The sequence below is a fragment of the Vanacampus margaritifer genome, chromosome 7, assembly GCF_051991255.1.
Source record: "Vanacampus margaritifer isolate UIUO_Vmar chromosome 7, RoL_Vmar_1.0, whole genome shotgun sequence".
Taxonomy (NCBI): domain Eukaryota; kingdom Metazoa; phylum Chordata; class Actinopteri; order Syngnathiformes; family Syngnathidae; genus Vanacampus; species Vanacampus margaritifer.
In genome coordinates, this window is record NC_135438.1 from 15,310 (window position 1) to 28,750 (window position 13,441).

The following is a 13,441-nucleotide window of genomic DNA, read 5'->3' on the forward strand; positions in this document are numbered from 1 at the left end:
ATTCATGCAGAAATAGAAAACATTGCTGTAAATGTGAATTTCTTTCATTTCAGTTATTTTATATACTTTAATATTTGTTGTTTTGTTGAGTGGTATGTTAAGCGTGTACATTGGATTGCCTGCACTTTGAACGATATATTTAAAAAAAAAAAAAAAAAAACGACGACGATAACAAAAATGTAGCTAGCGCCATGTTGTGATCGGTGTCGTTGGCGCAAGGATCTACTGTCGCGCTTCGTCCCTCCCTCCGCTCGCAGTCGGCCTCACTGCAGACAGAAGGTGGAGAGAGATAGCACCACCCGCCGCGTCGGTTAGTCCCTCGACCTCCGCGCTGCGCGTCCTGCTTGCGGCGGCGGACATTTTCTGTCTCGGGACCAATTGTTTCATTTTCGAAGCTCGTGGCGTCCCGTGGCACCGAAGCAACACGTCGGCGGCCGTCAAGCGAACCTTTGGGAGCGTCTCAGGAGGTTCGCTATCCCGGCGGCGGCGGCTGCGGTAGTCGAGCACCGCGGCGACAGGATGCCGGGCATGATGGACAAAGGCTCCGAGTATTTGGGCAAGGCTCGCTCCAACGGCACCAAGAGTCCGTCCAACGCGTCCAACGGACACCTGACGGACGAAAGCGGCAGTGACGATGAGCACGGTGGGCCACCCGCGAGCGGCAGGCGGCCGTCATGGCGAGCTAGCCGGCTAGCTTGCCAAGACGCTCCGATGCAATCGAGTCACGCTGGCTTTCCTTTGCTTTTGTCGTCCGCAGATGTTGGCATGCGAGTGGGGGCCGATTATCAGGCCAACATTCCCGATTTCGACGCCGGTGAGCTTCGTTTCTTGTTATTGGCGACGTTTCGCTGAGTCCAGTATGGAGAGTGTGGACGTGGTAGCCTCGGTCCGAGCGCAGGCTGGAAAGCAGCTTTTGTTTTGGCCTTTGGAAATGGGGGGCAATTTGGGCAAATGCGCAAGAAACCCCTCCAAATGGGCCTCTTGGCTGTCGGCTGTTTGTGCCGTACGAGTCACGAGACTTCAAACGGTACTAAGTTTAGGTTGGTGGATTGTTGCCGAATGAGGACTGACCGAGGCTACCGTCTACCCTTTCTGAACGATGCCTCGTAGCAGCGGGAGCAAGGGACTCACTCTCTCACTCTCTCACTCACTCACTCACTCACTCACTCACTCACATGTGGAAAGTCAACGAGGAAAGTGCATCCAACTGGATTTTAAACATTGCTGCTGTGTGATGATGGCAACACGATTTTATTTCACATAAGAGATGCAACAATTCATCTAGTAAATGACAAGTAGTTCCTAATCAACGTTTCATGGTTATTGTATTGAAGCGGCCACGAGCGGACAAAATGAACAGCAGTGGGTTCATTGAATTGAACATTCCAGTGAATGTTTCGTGCGGGTCCAGCGTGCGTGCGTGCGTGCGTGTCTGTGACAGGCCTGCTCCAAACGATTCATTCATTGTCAAAATGTTTGTCGACTCATTTGCTAGCTAATCAACGTGTACGTTTACATGGAGTCCATTCAAACCCAAATATTGACAATATTTGGTCGGGCTTTGAAAGGCCAAGCAAATGAGGCCAAAAATCTGAATACGCTCTTCGTCAAATTGGACCTCAGCGTTGCTCCTTTGCTAAATCTTGTTTGCATCAACGAACACCTCAATTGGACGGGACATCGCTTTGCCTTCATATTTCTTCACTTCTGTCTATTTGCAAGAAGTCTTGCTCTTCGTGGGACAGGAAGCGCTCGCGTGTGCGGGGCCGGCCGTCCCACTGGCTAAACCAGCCTGACTTGAACACACCGATTGATTTGACGGCGGCGTTCTTTTCTGTCTCCAAGCAAACATGACGATGCGGCAAGGAAGCGCATTTTTGGAGGCAGGAGAAACGCCACGACCTTATTTGGCATCACGAGTGACAAGAAGCGACATCGTGTCTTGTGTTGAATGCGCAAATGGCGTCGTGACCTTGTCAGTGCGTAGACGGTGGTGACTCTGTCCCCAATGGCGCCCAAAGCGACAACACGTAAATGTTGAATTGTTGCACCTGGAGTGGCAACGCCAAATTTTAGGTGAAAGATCTCCAGCGACTCTGAGAAGCTGCCAAAGTCTGCTCAAGTCTGGCGGACTTGTTTTGTCTAAAGAGGTGATGATGATGATGATGATGATGATGATGCGTTTAGGCTCCAGCAAATATTCGGAGAGGGACAACAGCGGCATGTTGGTGTGGTCGCCTTATCACGACATCGAAGACGGCAAACGTGAGTGACCTCCGCCTCGGGTTCGCCGTCACGCCGCTTGTCCTAAATGATTTTTTTCTTCCTCCGCAGTGGACGAGTACATCGCGCTGGCCAAAGAGAAGCACGGCTACAACGTGGAGCAGGTACTCGCGCACTTTCAACTTCCCGTACAAGCTGCTGTGTGTGTGTGTGCGTGCGTGTGTGTGTGCGTGCGCGTGTGCAGGCGCTGGGGATGCTCTTCTGGCACAAACACAACATCGACAAGTCTTTGGCCGACCTTCCCAACTTTACGCCTTTTCCCGACGAGTGGACGGTGGAGGACAAAGTTCTCTTTGAGCAAGCATTCAGTTTTCACGGCAAAAGTTTCCACCGCATCCAGCAGATGGTGAGGCCGCCGCCTGCCGTCCGTCCGTCCGTCCGTCCGTCCGGCTGTTGCTGATTAGACCTTGTGACGTCAGCTTCCAGACAAATCCATCTCCAGCCTGGTCAAGTATTACTACTCGTGGAAGAAGACCCGCTCCAGAACCAGTCTGATGGACCGCCAAGCCCGAAAACTGGCCAGCAGGAGCAACCAGGGCGACAGGTTGGATGCCGGACTTTGCTTTTCACGGGGCCAGCCGGCGGGATTGGTGACTCGTTTGGAATCGTTCGCAACGGCCCAATCCGGCAAACGGCGACTCGGGTCATCCCTTCTGCCGTCTCGCGTGTATTTGCTACATTGGTACCAAATATCTGCTTTTATTTTCGTGCGCTTATTTTTCCGCTTGCGAGGCCAGAAGAAAGGAAAGGAACTTTTCTTTTAACAAGCATCGACGACAAACATCCGTTCACGACGACCAACATCCGTTCACGACGACCAACATCCGTTCACGGCGACAAACATCCGTTCACGGCGACAAACATCCGTTCACGGCGACAAACATCCGTTCACGACGACCAACATCCGTTCACGACGACCAACATCCGTTCACGGCGACAAACATCCGTTCACGACGACAAACATCCGTTCACGGCGACAAACATCCGTTCATGAGCAAAGCGGGGAAGACAAAAAAGTACATTGACCAAAAGAGCAAACATTAACAACGTTAAAACATGTTCACAAGTAACTTTTACAAAATGTAAGAATAGTCAGTCAAGTCATTATTCTAAAAATAAAATGGAAAGATCTGCTGGTGCCCTTTCAATCCTTTTATTGGACAAACGGGCCCCAAATTTGGTATTGTTGAACAAGCTCAACTGACGCCGGCTAACGTTTAGCCAGCCGGTCAACGCCGCGTTCCCGTTCGCCGACTTTGCCGTCACTCAGCGCGGCAGTCCCGCATGTGCGTGGAAGGTCACAGATACGACAGCGTGACCTCGTGACTTTGCCGTCTTTCAAAGGCACTGCACGCGGGTCAAAGGTCGCCTTGTTCATCTTGTCGCCGTAGTGACGTGGAGCCCGAGGAGGCCAACGTGCCGGAACCCAACGATAGCGACTACGACCCCAACAAGGAAGCCAAGAAAGAGGTACGAGAATGCGCCGGCCGGGCCGCCCTGGCGACCGATCCTTTTGAGTGTGACGCTTGTGGCGGCAGAACCCGACGGAGCCCACGGCGCCGGCCTCCAAGTCGGGCCCGGGCCGGCGGGAGCACCAGACGCTGCAGCACCGCCATCATCAGCGCTCGCGATGCCGCCCCCCCAAGGGCATGTACCTGACCCAGGACGACGTGGTGGCCGTCTCCTGCAGCGCCGCCGCCGCCAACGCGCTCCTGCGCCAGCTGGACGTAGAACTGGTGTCCCTCAAGAGGCAGGTAGGTGGCGCTGTCACGTCCCGACAACATTCACATTTCATTCACATTTTGCTGAGCGTCCAATCTGTCCACGTGAAGTCCCTTACGGGGAAAATTGGGGAAAATGGCCTTTGGTGTGCTCCGTAGTCAAAGCTGAAGGTAGAAAACGTCTGGTTGGCCCAAACCCGGTGATAATAAGATTTACTGTCGAGGGGATGAAATCAGCGAGTGGAATTCAAACACATTCCGATGAGCACGTCCAGTCATCATGCATCGCCAAATGTTTTGGATGTGAAGCGATATCGTTAGTGGCATATAAAATGGCCGTAATCGTGGTGGAAGATTTCTTTTGTGTCGCCCAGCACCCGATGCCAGAACGATGGCGCCGCGGTCGTGGAGGCCTTCTCGGCCCCATGCGGAAGAAGGTCTAATGTGTCCGAAATATTTGCCACTCTTGGACTGTGTTGGAGGGCAGCTCGGCCTTGTCCGTGTGACACGTGACGCAACGCAGAACGATTGCAAGATGCTGAGCAGGGTGAAAGGTCACACAACGGCCTCACTCAAGTCAACATGCGTCTTTGACTTCTGGCCTTCTGGGAAAGTCAAGCCCAAAATGGTCTTTCTCTGTATGGAATTGGACTTCAGCAGCAAAACACGGCCGTTTTGATCCGTGTCGGGGCGGCCATTAGCTGCCCACAGGAAATGACATCACAGTTGCTCGGGGTAAGTAAGGACCAATCACAGCTCACCTGTTTTCTGAAGCTGAGCCGTGATTGGTTGCACTTGAGCCCACCGGCACGTCTGGTCATTTGCAGTCGGCAGCAAGTGGCGAAAAATGGCCGCACCCGCGAAGGAGGCTCAAAATGGCTGCCTTTTGCTGCTCCGTTCATCTTCCACAAACGCGAGATTGATCCGAGTGGCGCGGGGCCGCATACAACTCGTTATTGGCTCAAACCAGCTTTTGTTGAAAATGTGGCAACTCCTGACCAAATGTTCACTTTTGGGAGTGCAAGATTGAAAAGCTGAGCCGAGTTTGAAGCGGCGTGCGCCAAACGTGACGTGAACTCGCCCGCTGCCTGCCCGGCAATCAAGTTGCAGTTGCATGATTTGTCCACTAGGGGACAAGCAGCATACATACATCAAGAAAAGTGACAACGCAAACCCAACCGACCGCGCGTGCTTCCGTCCGTGGTGAACTTTGCCCGTGTCTGCTTCAGGTACAAAACGCCAAACAGATGAACAGCGGACTGAAGCACGTCTTGGAATGTGGCATCAACGACTTCCGCCTGCCCGAGGTTGGTTCCGTGCAGTCCGGCGCCGCCGACGCCCTTTGTAATGTTGCTGACGATGCTTTCAGAGCGCTCAGAAGGTCAACGCTCGCTGGACCACCGACGAGCAGCTGCTCGCCGTTCAAGGTGACGTCTGCTTTTGTTGTTTGGAGCCAGTGAAAAAAGAATCGCAAGCGTTTCCATTTTCCGGGTTCCAACGCTCGCAATTTTGTGTTTGCAATCAAAGCAGCAGAAGGTGTCAGCGCAATCCATATCAGACGTCAGATTCGCACGCACGTCAACAATCACGTGCAAGTGCTTGTCAGGGCGCCCCCCGGTGGGCAAAATTAGCGACCCAATTGCAAGCAATGTGTTACGCAAATGTGGACGTGTCCTTCCTACGTATCCATAAAGTTGTTGAAATGTGTTGCTAAAACAAATCCTAAATCCTAAAAACATGACCATTTATTTTACGCAGTGCACAGGTTAATAAAATATATATTTATAAATAATCTGCCCATATCAAAAAAGTATAACAATAACCATTCCAAACGAGGAAGGAAAAAAACGTTGACAACTTGTGGCGTCTTCTCGTCCACCGAAAGCGTCTCTCGCGGACGCCTCCTCTCAAGTGCTCATGGCGGTCGTGCGTCTCTATTGTTTGTGCACAAGTATAAAGTCGCGGCCGGCGTGATTTTTGATTTGTTTCCCGTTGCGTCACGCCACGAGGGAAGAAAGAAAAAAATGAGGCTTCCGTGTCCTCTAAACAATATATTGCTAATTCTATTAGAATTAGCCACATGCTAACTGTATTGTGTCATTGATAGCTTGCTTCACGCTTTGACAATAAAAAAAAAGGGAAAAAAAACTCACCAGAGAAGCCGACCTCCTCGCTCATTTCCTCCAAACCGCCTCCTTTTTTTGCTTCACGGAGCTTGTCAAGTCGTCGGGTATCCGCAAACCACAACCATCATTTGCGTGTCTAAATTCCCACAGGCGGGTCCTCCGAAGGCGACTTTTTGGTCTGCATGACGTCGCTCTCGACTGACGGCACGCCACGACTTGCAAACGAACGGCTTGTCAACGCCGCCTGCCGGTCGCGCGAGGACCGACACGCCGTTCATTTGCAAGTCCGTGCCGTCATGCAGCCGACCAATTGCGACCAAGCCTTGTGAATTTGGACACGCCTACTGTGTCCTCCATCGCTACAAGTTGTGCATAGAATATGTCCATTGCAATCGCGTCCTGTTTTGTCTGCAAGGTGACGTATTTGGTGACGTCGACGGTCTCGGGGGCAATTGGCTGACGCGACGGCGCCAAAAGTGCCGCCTCGCCGTGCAGTTTTTGCGTCGACGCGTCGTGCCTGCCCTAGTTTGAAACCGTAGAGTCCGCGTTGGCGCTTCCGTAATGTGTTTGGCACACCTGCCAACAGCGACTCCTGCGTTGTCATCAGCTGCTTGATGATGTCATTGCTGAATCATGATGTCATTTAGGAGTCCGCAAGTACGGCAAAGACTTCCAGGCCATCGCCGACGTCATCGGCAACAAGACGCTGGGACAAGTGAAGAATTTTTTCATCAACTACCGACGGCGCTTCAACCTGGAGGAAGTGCTTCAGGAGTGGGAGGCGGAGCAAGGGGATGGGGGCAACGCCTCCGGGGAGGAGTCCAAAAACGCCTCCGCCACGCCTTCGGCGAGGAGCACCGACGAGGAGGACGAGGAGGTAAATTTGGACGTTCATCCAATCCTTCGCGTGAAGGATTTAGCGCCGTCAAGTTGGTCTCCGCTGACGTTCAACGCTCACGCCGACAACATGGCCGCAACGGCAAACCGCATTCTTTACAAACATTGGGGAGGGGACAGTTTGGCATTCGTGGACGGAGGGTATCATCACAATCAGATGTATTAACAAATATACATTTTGCCAAAAGTATACAATACAGGATTTCAAACATCTGTAAAATGATATTAGACAACACAGGCGGCGTACGTCCAAATAAAGATTCTTCAGAATGAATTCAACTGGAAATGATTTTTGAAGAAGGAATCTCATAGTTATTAACAACCAAATCAATAATAGAGAGCAAACTTGTCATGACAGTCGGGTTCCTTTTAATGTCTGTTTTTGTCCCGGCTTATCGGTGGCCGGTATCGGTACCCTTAGTGAGTAATCGAGCCTTTTCGAGTGTATTGCTCCGATACCGATAGCAAGTCTGGGCACGGACTCGCAGTCAGCAAAAAAGTTGACCTCCAACCTGCTGTCGTGGTCATGGTGGGCGCGTGCAAGTTCGTTGTGGTCGGGTTGCCGCTCGTCACATTTCCGCCCCCAAGTTGATGACATCATCCTGGTTTGTTTTTGTTCAAAGGGTCAGGTTGCGTCGGGGGCGTCGCCCATCAGCGCTGCCGCGTCCTCGTCTCAGACGGCCGTGACGTCGGGCCACGCCTCCTCCCTCCACCAGCCGCCTCCGCTCCTGCGCCCCTCGCTGCCGGCCACGCCCTCCCTGCATCGCCAGCCGCCGCCCCTCCAGCAGCAGCCCCGTCCCTCCCTGCAGCAGCCCCACCCGACCTCGCAGCAGTCGCGCCCCGCCTTGCAGCAGCCGCCACCCCTCATCCGGCCCTCCAACGCCCCGCCCCCTCGCCTCAACCCCCGCCCGTCCGGCCCCGCCGGCCAGCAGGCGTCGGCCGCCGCTCTCCACCAATCGGACGCCGCCTCGTCTTCCTCCTTCCACTGACGCGCGCTGACAAGAAGCCGGCCCATAAAATGGCGCCCAACCACACCCTGGAACTTTGCTAGTGCGCTGGAAGGCGGCATCCACACAACCAAGATGACTGTGTGTGTGTGTGTGTGTGACTCACATGTATTTATGTGTGTGTGTGTGTGTGTGTGTGTGTGTGTGTGTGTGTGTGTGTGTCGCTCCAAAGTTTGTGAACCCTGCAGGCGCCCGTTGATTGAGGAAAACTAATTTGCATGCTTGCAAAAGTGTGCGAAGTTGCGACTTGGTGGGACATCATCGCACCTCCTTTTGCAAAAACACTTTGGTTAGTGACTTGTCAGTCTTTCGCACGGACTTTGCCGCTTTGCCAATTGAGAGAGGTCGGAGGGCGTCCAGCATCAAGTGCCCGCTTCAGGTCCCGCCACAGTATTTGGAAAGAAGTCCGGATTTGAAGCGGCCACAGACGTGACGTGCTTTTGTCTGGGTTTCAGTCAGTGATGCGCAATTTCTTCTTTCTTCTCAACCTCTCATTTCATTTGGTCCATTTCAGCGGTTCCTTTAGCTCCCAATTTGTCCGACCTGATCCGACTTGACTGCTTGTTTTAAGCAATGCGGCTCAGGGTTCACTTACTTTTGCACCCAAGTGAATTGACCAAAAAGGCTTTTTCATTTAGTTTGGACTACACAATTGATTTTTTTTTTTTTTAAAGAACAATGCATGGAAAACCTGTTTTTCATATCAAATGTAACGGTTCAGATTGAACAACAAAATCAGGTCGAAACCATTGCAAAGTCCAAATTGCTCAAGAGGTTCACACACTTTTGAGCAGTACTGTGTGTGTGTGTGTGTGTTTTTTTTGTATGAAAGGTTGCTTTTGGAAATGCCGGCGTGAGGTCGGTTGGCGAATTGAACGTGCTGCTGTCCATAAAACAAAACAAAAAGTCTGACAATTTGTTCAGCCAATCACTGATTGATGACTCGTTTGATCCACAATAGACGTTTGTTGACATATTCGTGCTGGCACACGTTTATTGTGCCATTGGTTAAGCAAACTATTGAATTACTTGGCAGCACTATTATACGTGTGTGTGTATATAATACACACACACAATTTGTATGAATGTTTGGTGAAGCAAGTTTGAATTTGTGCGTTTGTGGTGTTTCCATCTTGTTTGTTGTATTTCTATAATGCTTGTGGGATGTTGAGCCAATTGGTGGTTACCACGTGATCCATTTCAATTTATTAAAACATTTCATCAGCACTTTGTAACCAGTCTGAGGGATTGTGATTGTCATGCGAGAGCTGCTTTTCAACAAACGGACTCGCAACTCATCTGCAGACTTTGTTTTGCTCCTCAAAGTCAACCAAAAGTGTTGCTGGCGCTGCTTTCCTTAACACGTAGCACAAATGAGGATTTAGTTTTCGTTGATTATGGCGGCACTTTTAGACAAAGGCGCTATTGTTGTCCCTTTTAATTCCCCTTGAAAGAACAACATTTCCCATGAGGCCAAGCGCATAACATTGTGAAATCCGGACGTCCAAGAGCGTCCGCAGTCGGACTGAACGACATTATTTCCAGTGGCTATTTTCTATTCTTTATACAGCACTGTAATGTTTCTCAAGTATGTTAACAGCAGACTGTGGTTGTGATCTTACCTTATTTTTTCTTTTCCTTTCAAACGGCTGCGCTCGCCCCCTCCATCCCTTCCCGCGATGCATTCACAAGCGTTCGTAAACAAGAAATAAAGCTACTTTTGAGTGTTTGCGTGGCTGGTCGGGTCGGTGTGGAAAAGCGAACTATCAAGCTGATGGCTATTTATTGCTACCACGCAATTTTCCAACCGCTAACATTAGCATCATTATTTTTGTTTTGAGCATGGAAAGCTACTACTAAAAAGAGCAGAGTTCCCACAAAGGCAGCGTCGTTTGGAAATCTCCCGTCTTCCGCCTCACCAGCGACTGAAATCATGTAGTGTGCTTTTTATCCAGGTAGGCTTTTTATCATCGTTATTATATTCGCCTCAGACAAAAATCTTTGTTTATTGGGGTGTTTTGGGTTTTGCTTCTGCATGATAACAGTAATCGCGCGTAGACGTTTGACTCGACTTCCGCCCGGAACACTGGGAACACGACGTATGCCGTAAAGCAGTCTGCGCGTTTGTAGTTCTTTTGTGTGTGGCAGAGTTCACACCCTCCACTTCAAAGTTGTTTGGTGCCAGTAAAAACGATATAAACCCCCTCAGGCCATGACAAAGGTTTCATGAATCTAGCTGTAAGTCAATGTTTCATCAGCAAAATTATGAAAATATGAATTAAAGGTTCAAATCATATTTAGCGTTGCTTTAAGCGCTTTTCACACTGCACTCAGTAGCAGTTCTTCCCTTCTCATTGGCTGACGGAGGTGACTCAACAGGCCAGGCCTGCCTGCCTTTTACAGGCGCATACACATTCCGCGTCACACGTACTACGGTGCATCTGGGATGTTTCCAATTGATCTTGCAATGACCCAATCAGGCCGTAGAAGAAATCAATCGAGCAAATGAATGTTGGCCACATTTGGTCCAACGTACTCGTAAGTTCCACGATAGCCCAGAGATGACTGCGCTTTTTCCATTTGTCTTTCAGACTTGTCCGTGCTTCGGACCTGCGTGGCCGTGGTGGCGAAGGGTTTCTCCGAGGCGGCGTTCACCACCGCCTTCCTCGATTCGGCCGAGCTATTCCCCACCGTCCTTCGGTAAGACCGCCGAGGCCGACTCCTTCAATTGCCTTGGTGGGCTTTGCATCCGCCGACGGCCATAGATGCTAAATCCAGTCCAGAAAACCTCCCACAGCTTGAATTTAGGCACGGGTGCTTCTGCTCAAGCGGCAGGTAAACAAACTCATATGAATGCATAGTTATGATAAAGGAGTTTGTATAGCTGCCGGCTAAGTGGAAGCAGCTGTGGCTAATGTGGCTAAAGGCAAACTGTTTGTGGAGCTGGATTTGCCATCCGTGCAGACGGCCTCTGCGACACGGAAGTAACTTTGTTACATCTCGTTAGCGTGGCCTTAGTGTCTGTGTTAGGCACGTCAAAAGTTGGTTTCTGCTTAGCTGATGTCGCTAACACGTTAGCCACAAGTGAGCTAAAGGAAGAGGCTTTCATTGGACAGGCAGTGCGGAATGGGTTACACTTCCTGTCTGAGTCGCATCCGGAGCTCGCTGGCCCCGATGGTCATTCTCCTGGAGGACACTTGGCTCTTCCTGCCGCCGCTCATCTTTTCCGCCACGGGAATACTCAGCGGCGCGCTGGTCTTCCTACTGCCCGAGACGCTCAACGTGTGCCTGCCGGACAACATTCTAGACGTGGAGGAGGGAAGGTAGGCCGCAGATAGGAACTAATATCAACAATGTGCCCTTGCGCTGCCCCCTGCAGTCCAATGGCGGCACCGCACATTTCAGGAAGTCCTTTTTTTGGTCTTCAGACACAGAAAGTCGGAGCCTGGCGACCGCTCTCGTCGTCTGGAGATGAGTGGCCACAGCGCCGCGATGCAGGATTAGCACGTTGGCATCCCGAGAGCGAACCCGAGAGCGAACCCGAGAGCGAACCCGAGCGGTGGCGGATCAACCACTTGGATTGGCTGACGCTCGTCATTCCAATTCTGTCCGAAATAACTTTTGTCTGTAACTTTTCATAGCCACGGTTTCGAAGTGCTTTTTGATCTTTGTAGATCGGACGTCCTCCCTTTCGGAGCACCTCGAGTTGAACATTTCATAGCCTTTCATTTGGTTTTGCCCTCGGAACGAGGAGATTTCTTTGTTTCATAAATATCTGCCTTGGCGGCCAACCCGTCTCAGCTTGTCAGATGTTTGGGGTGCATTTTTGTTGTTCTCTCATTTTGCTGGCTTTCAGCGTTTGGCTAATCCGTGTAGAAACGTACTTGCCGCTTTCATGAAATCTTCTTATTCGCTGCGTGAATAAGCTGCCTTTTTTCTGCTTCCATAGCAACATAGTTCAGCGCTTGTATTTTCAGGACTGTTTCCAACATCCGAGTGTCACACCAAACGGGTGACGCCGTTTAATTTTGCACCTCATTTGAAGCATGACAAAAACTGCGGGAGTTTTCCGTTGCACTTTTGCTCATTTATTACAAATGAATCCTCAATCAGAATGAGATTTTTTGAGCTGAAATGTTCAACTGCAAAACTTTGTCTCACACATAAACTTAGGGTCTTCCTTTCAAGTTATACGTCATTGGTTTAATACCAATTTGGAGGGTAGCAGACGGTGAGTACTCAAGAGGTGAATATTTGTTCTGGTTAGAAAATGGTGTTTTGTAACATCCCTCGCGTAAATAATCGGAAGAGTTTTCATCAGGAAAAGTACGATTCCCACCTCCTGTTGAGCTCTGTGAGTTTGGTGAAGGTCAGCGAAGGTCAGCGAAGGTCATGTGGCTCTTTGGCGTTAGCTGCTATTCCGGACCTGGCCAACTTGCTAGCTTGTATTTTTACCTTGTTTGGTGGCAGTTCACCACCAGCCCACTGATAAGCCCCCCACTCGGCAGCCATCTTTAGAACCTTATCTACTCGCTTAAGAGCGCTTATCATACCCCCCGTTCCCATCCCATCCCCGTCCTCATCCCCGTCCGCTCCCGCGACGGCGCTAACACGTCTACCTTCTGATTATGAAGGTTATTAGCGCCATCTTGTTTTGTTTTCAAGCCTTCCCTTCACAGCGGAGACCGTTTTGATTGCCGTTCTGTTTTATGTACGTGACAAACACGGGTGGGGGGGAATGGGGGGGTACGCTCTTGGCTCCGCCCAATGACATCAGCAACGTGTCGGGCCGTAGGCTGCTTCAGTCTTGGGCATCTTCTCGTCCGCTTCACATCTTCTCTTCGTCTCGATCGACTGGCCTCGGGGTTCGGGGAAAGGAGCATCCAGAATTCTTCAAGGTTTTCATCCAAAATCCTGAAAGGTTCGGAAGGTAAGTTTGCCCAAAGACAAAATCAACCTTGAAGCAAAACACGTCGGTGTTGCTTCAATTTCTGTTCGATTTGAAGTGTGCTCATCTTCTTTATCAGCTGTCCGGCCGCTCGTGCTCGTAAATTGACCTCGTCTGGGTTGGCACCTTGCAACCCGCAATGTGGCTCTCTGATGCTTCTGCCGTGGCTCGCTGGGCTCGTGGGAAAGTTTCATTTCAAAGACTTTGTCTTGGAGTGAGTTAGCTTTTCAAATGGAATTTTTCATTTGCCATTTGGCAGGTAGCCGGCCGTTCTTTCTCCGTCAGCGGCCCAAGCGGACCGTGCGGTTTTCCCGTCCACACGTTCGCTCTCAGCACGCCACTGAGAGTCCGCGTGACGGAACGATGACAACACAGGCGCCGTTTTTGGTTGGCTGCAGACGGACTGCTTAAGTTCGCCTTTCGTTTCGTGAACGGCGACCGCGTGAACTCAAATGATTT

At 50.8% G+C, this 13,441-nt stretch overlaps 2 protein-coding genes across 3 annotated transcripts; both read left to right on the plus strand.

Annotated features, from left to right (window-relative positions):
• The first annotated feature begins 210 nt into the window (after positions 1-210).
• rcor3 (REST corepressor 3) lies at positions 211-9,269 on the plus strand. Its single transcript, XM_077570744.1, has 12 exons — positions 211-643; positions 758-814; positions 2,188-2,265; positions 2,335-2,387; positions 2,468-2,629; positions 2,703-2,827; positions 3,675-3,753; positions 3,822-4,037; positions 5,234-5,311; positions 5,374-5,431; positions 6,778-7,007; positions 7,651-9,269. Exons 1-12 carry the CDS (start codon positions 520-522, stop codon positions 8,014-8,016), a joined length of 1,626 nt encoding a protein of 541 aa, XP_077426870.1. The 5' UTR covers positions 211-519; the 3' UTR covers positions 8,017-9,269.
• Positions 9,270-9,421: 152 nt separating this feature from the next.
• Positions 9,422-11,842, plus strand: LOC144055076 (solute carrier family 22 member 7-like). 2 transcript variants are annotated; one of them, XM_077570745.1, is made up of 4 exons: positions 9,422-9,989; positions 10,626-10,734; positions 11,151-11,357; positions 11,463-11,842. In XM_077570745.1, exons 3-4 carry the CDS (start codon positions 11,161-11,163, stop codon positions 11,536-11,538), a joined length of 273 nt encoding a protein of 90 aa, XP_077426871.1. In that variant the 5' UTR covers positions 9,422-9,989; positions 10,626-10,734; positions 11,151-11,160; the 3' UTR covers positions 11,539-11,842. The 2 variants fall into 2 exon arrangements, with proteins under 2 accessions (XP_077426871.1, XP_077426872.1); XM_077570746.1 differs by lacking the exon at positions 9,422-9,989 and having other exon boundaries at positions 10,443-10,734.
• The last annotated feature ends 1,599 nt before the right edge of the window (positions 11,843-13,441 follow it).

What these genes read in the sequence shown, in the direction of transcription:
- rcor3 (XM_077570744.1), top strand. Translation starts at nt 520, where the DNA reads ATGCCGGGCATGATGGACAAAGGCTCCGAGTATTTGGGCAAGGCTCGC. An exon ending in CGGCAGTGACGATGAGCACG is followed by an intron (nt 644 to 757) that starts GTGGGCCACCCG and finishes TGTCGTCCGCAG; the next exon opens with ATGTTGGCATGCGAGTGGGG. An exon ending in CCGACGAGGAGGACGAGGAG is followed by an intron (nt 7,008 to 7,650) that starts GTAAATTTGGAC and finishes TTTTGTTCAAAG; the next exon opens with GGTCAGGTTGCGTCGGGGGC.
- LOC144055076 (XM_077570745.1), top strand. Translation starts at nt 11,161, where the DNA reads ATGGGTTACACTTCCTGTCTGAGTCGCATCCGGAGCTCGCTGGCCCCG. An exon ending in CTAGACGTGGAGGAGGGAAG is followed by an intron (nt 11,358 to 11,462) that starts GTAGGCCGCAGA and finishes TTTGGTCTTCAG; the next exon opens with ACACAGAAAGTCGGAGCCTG.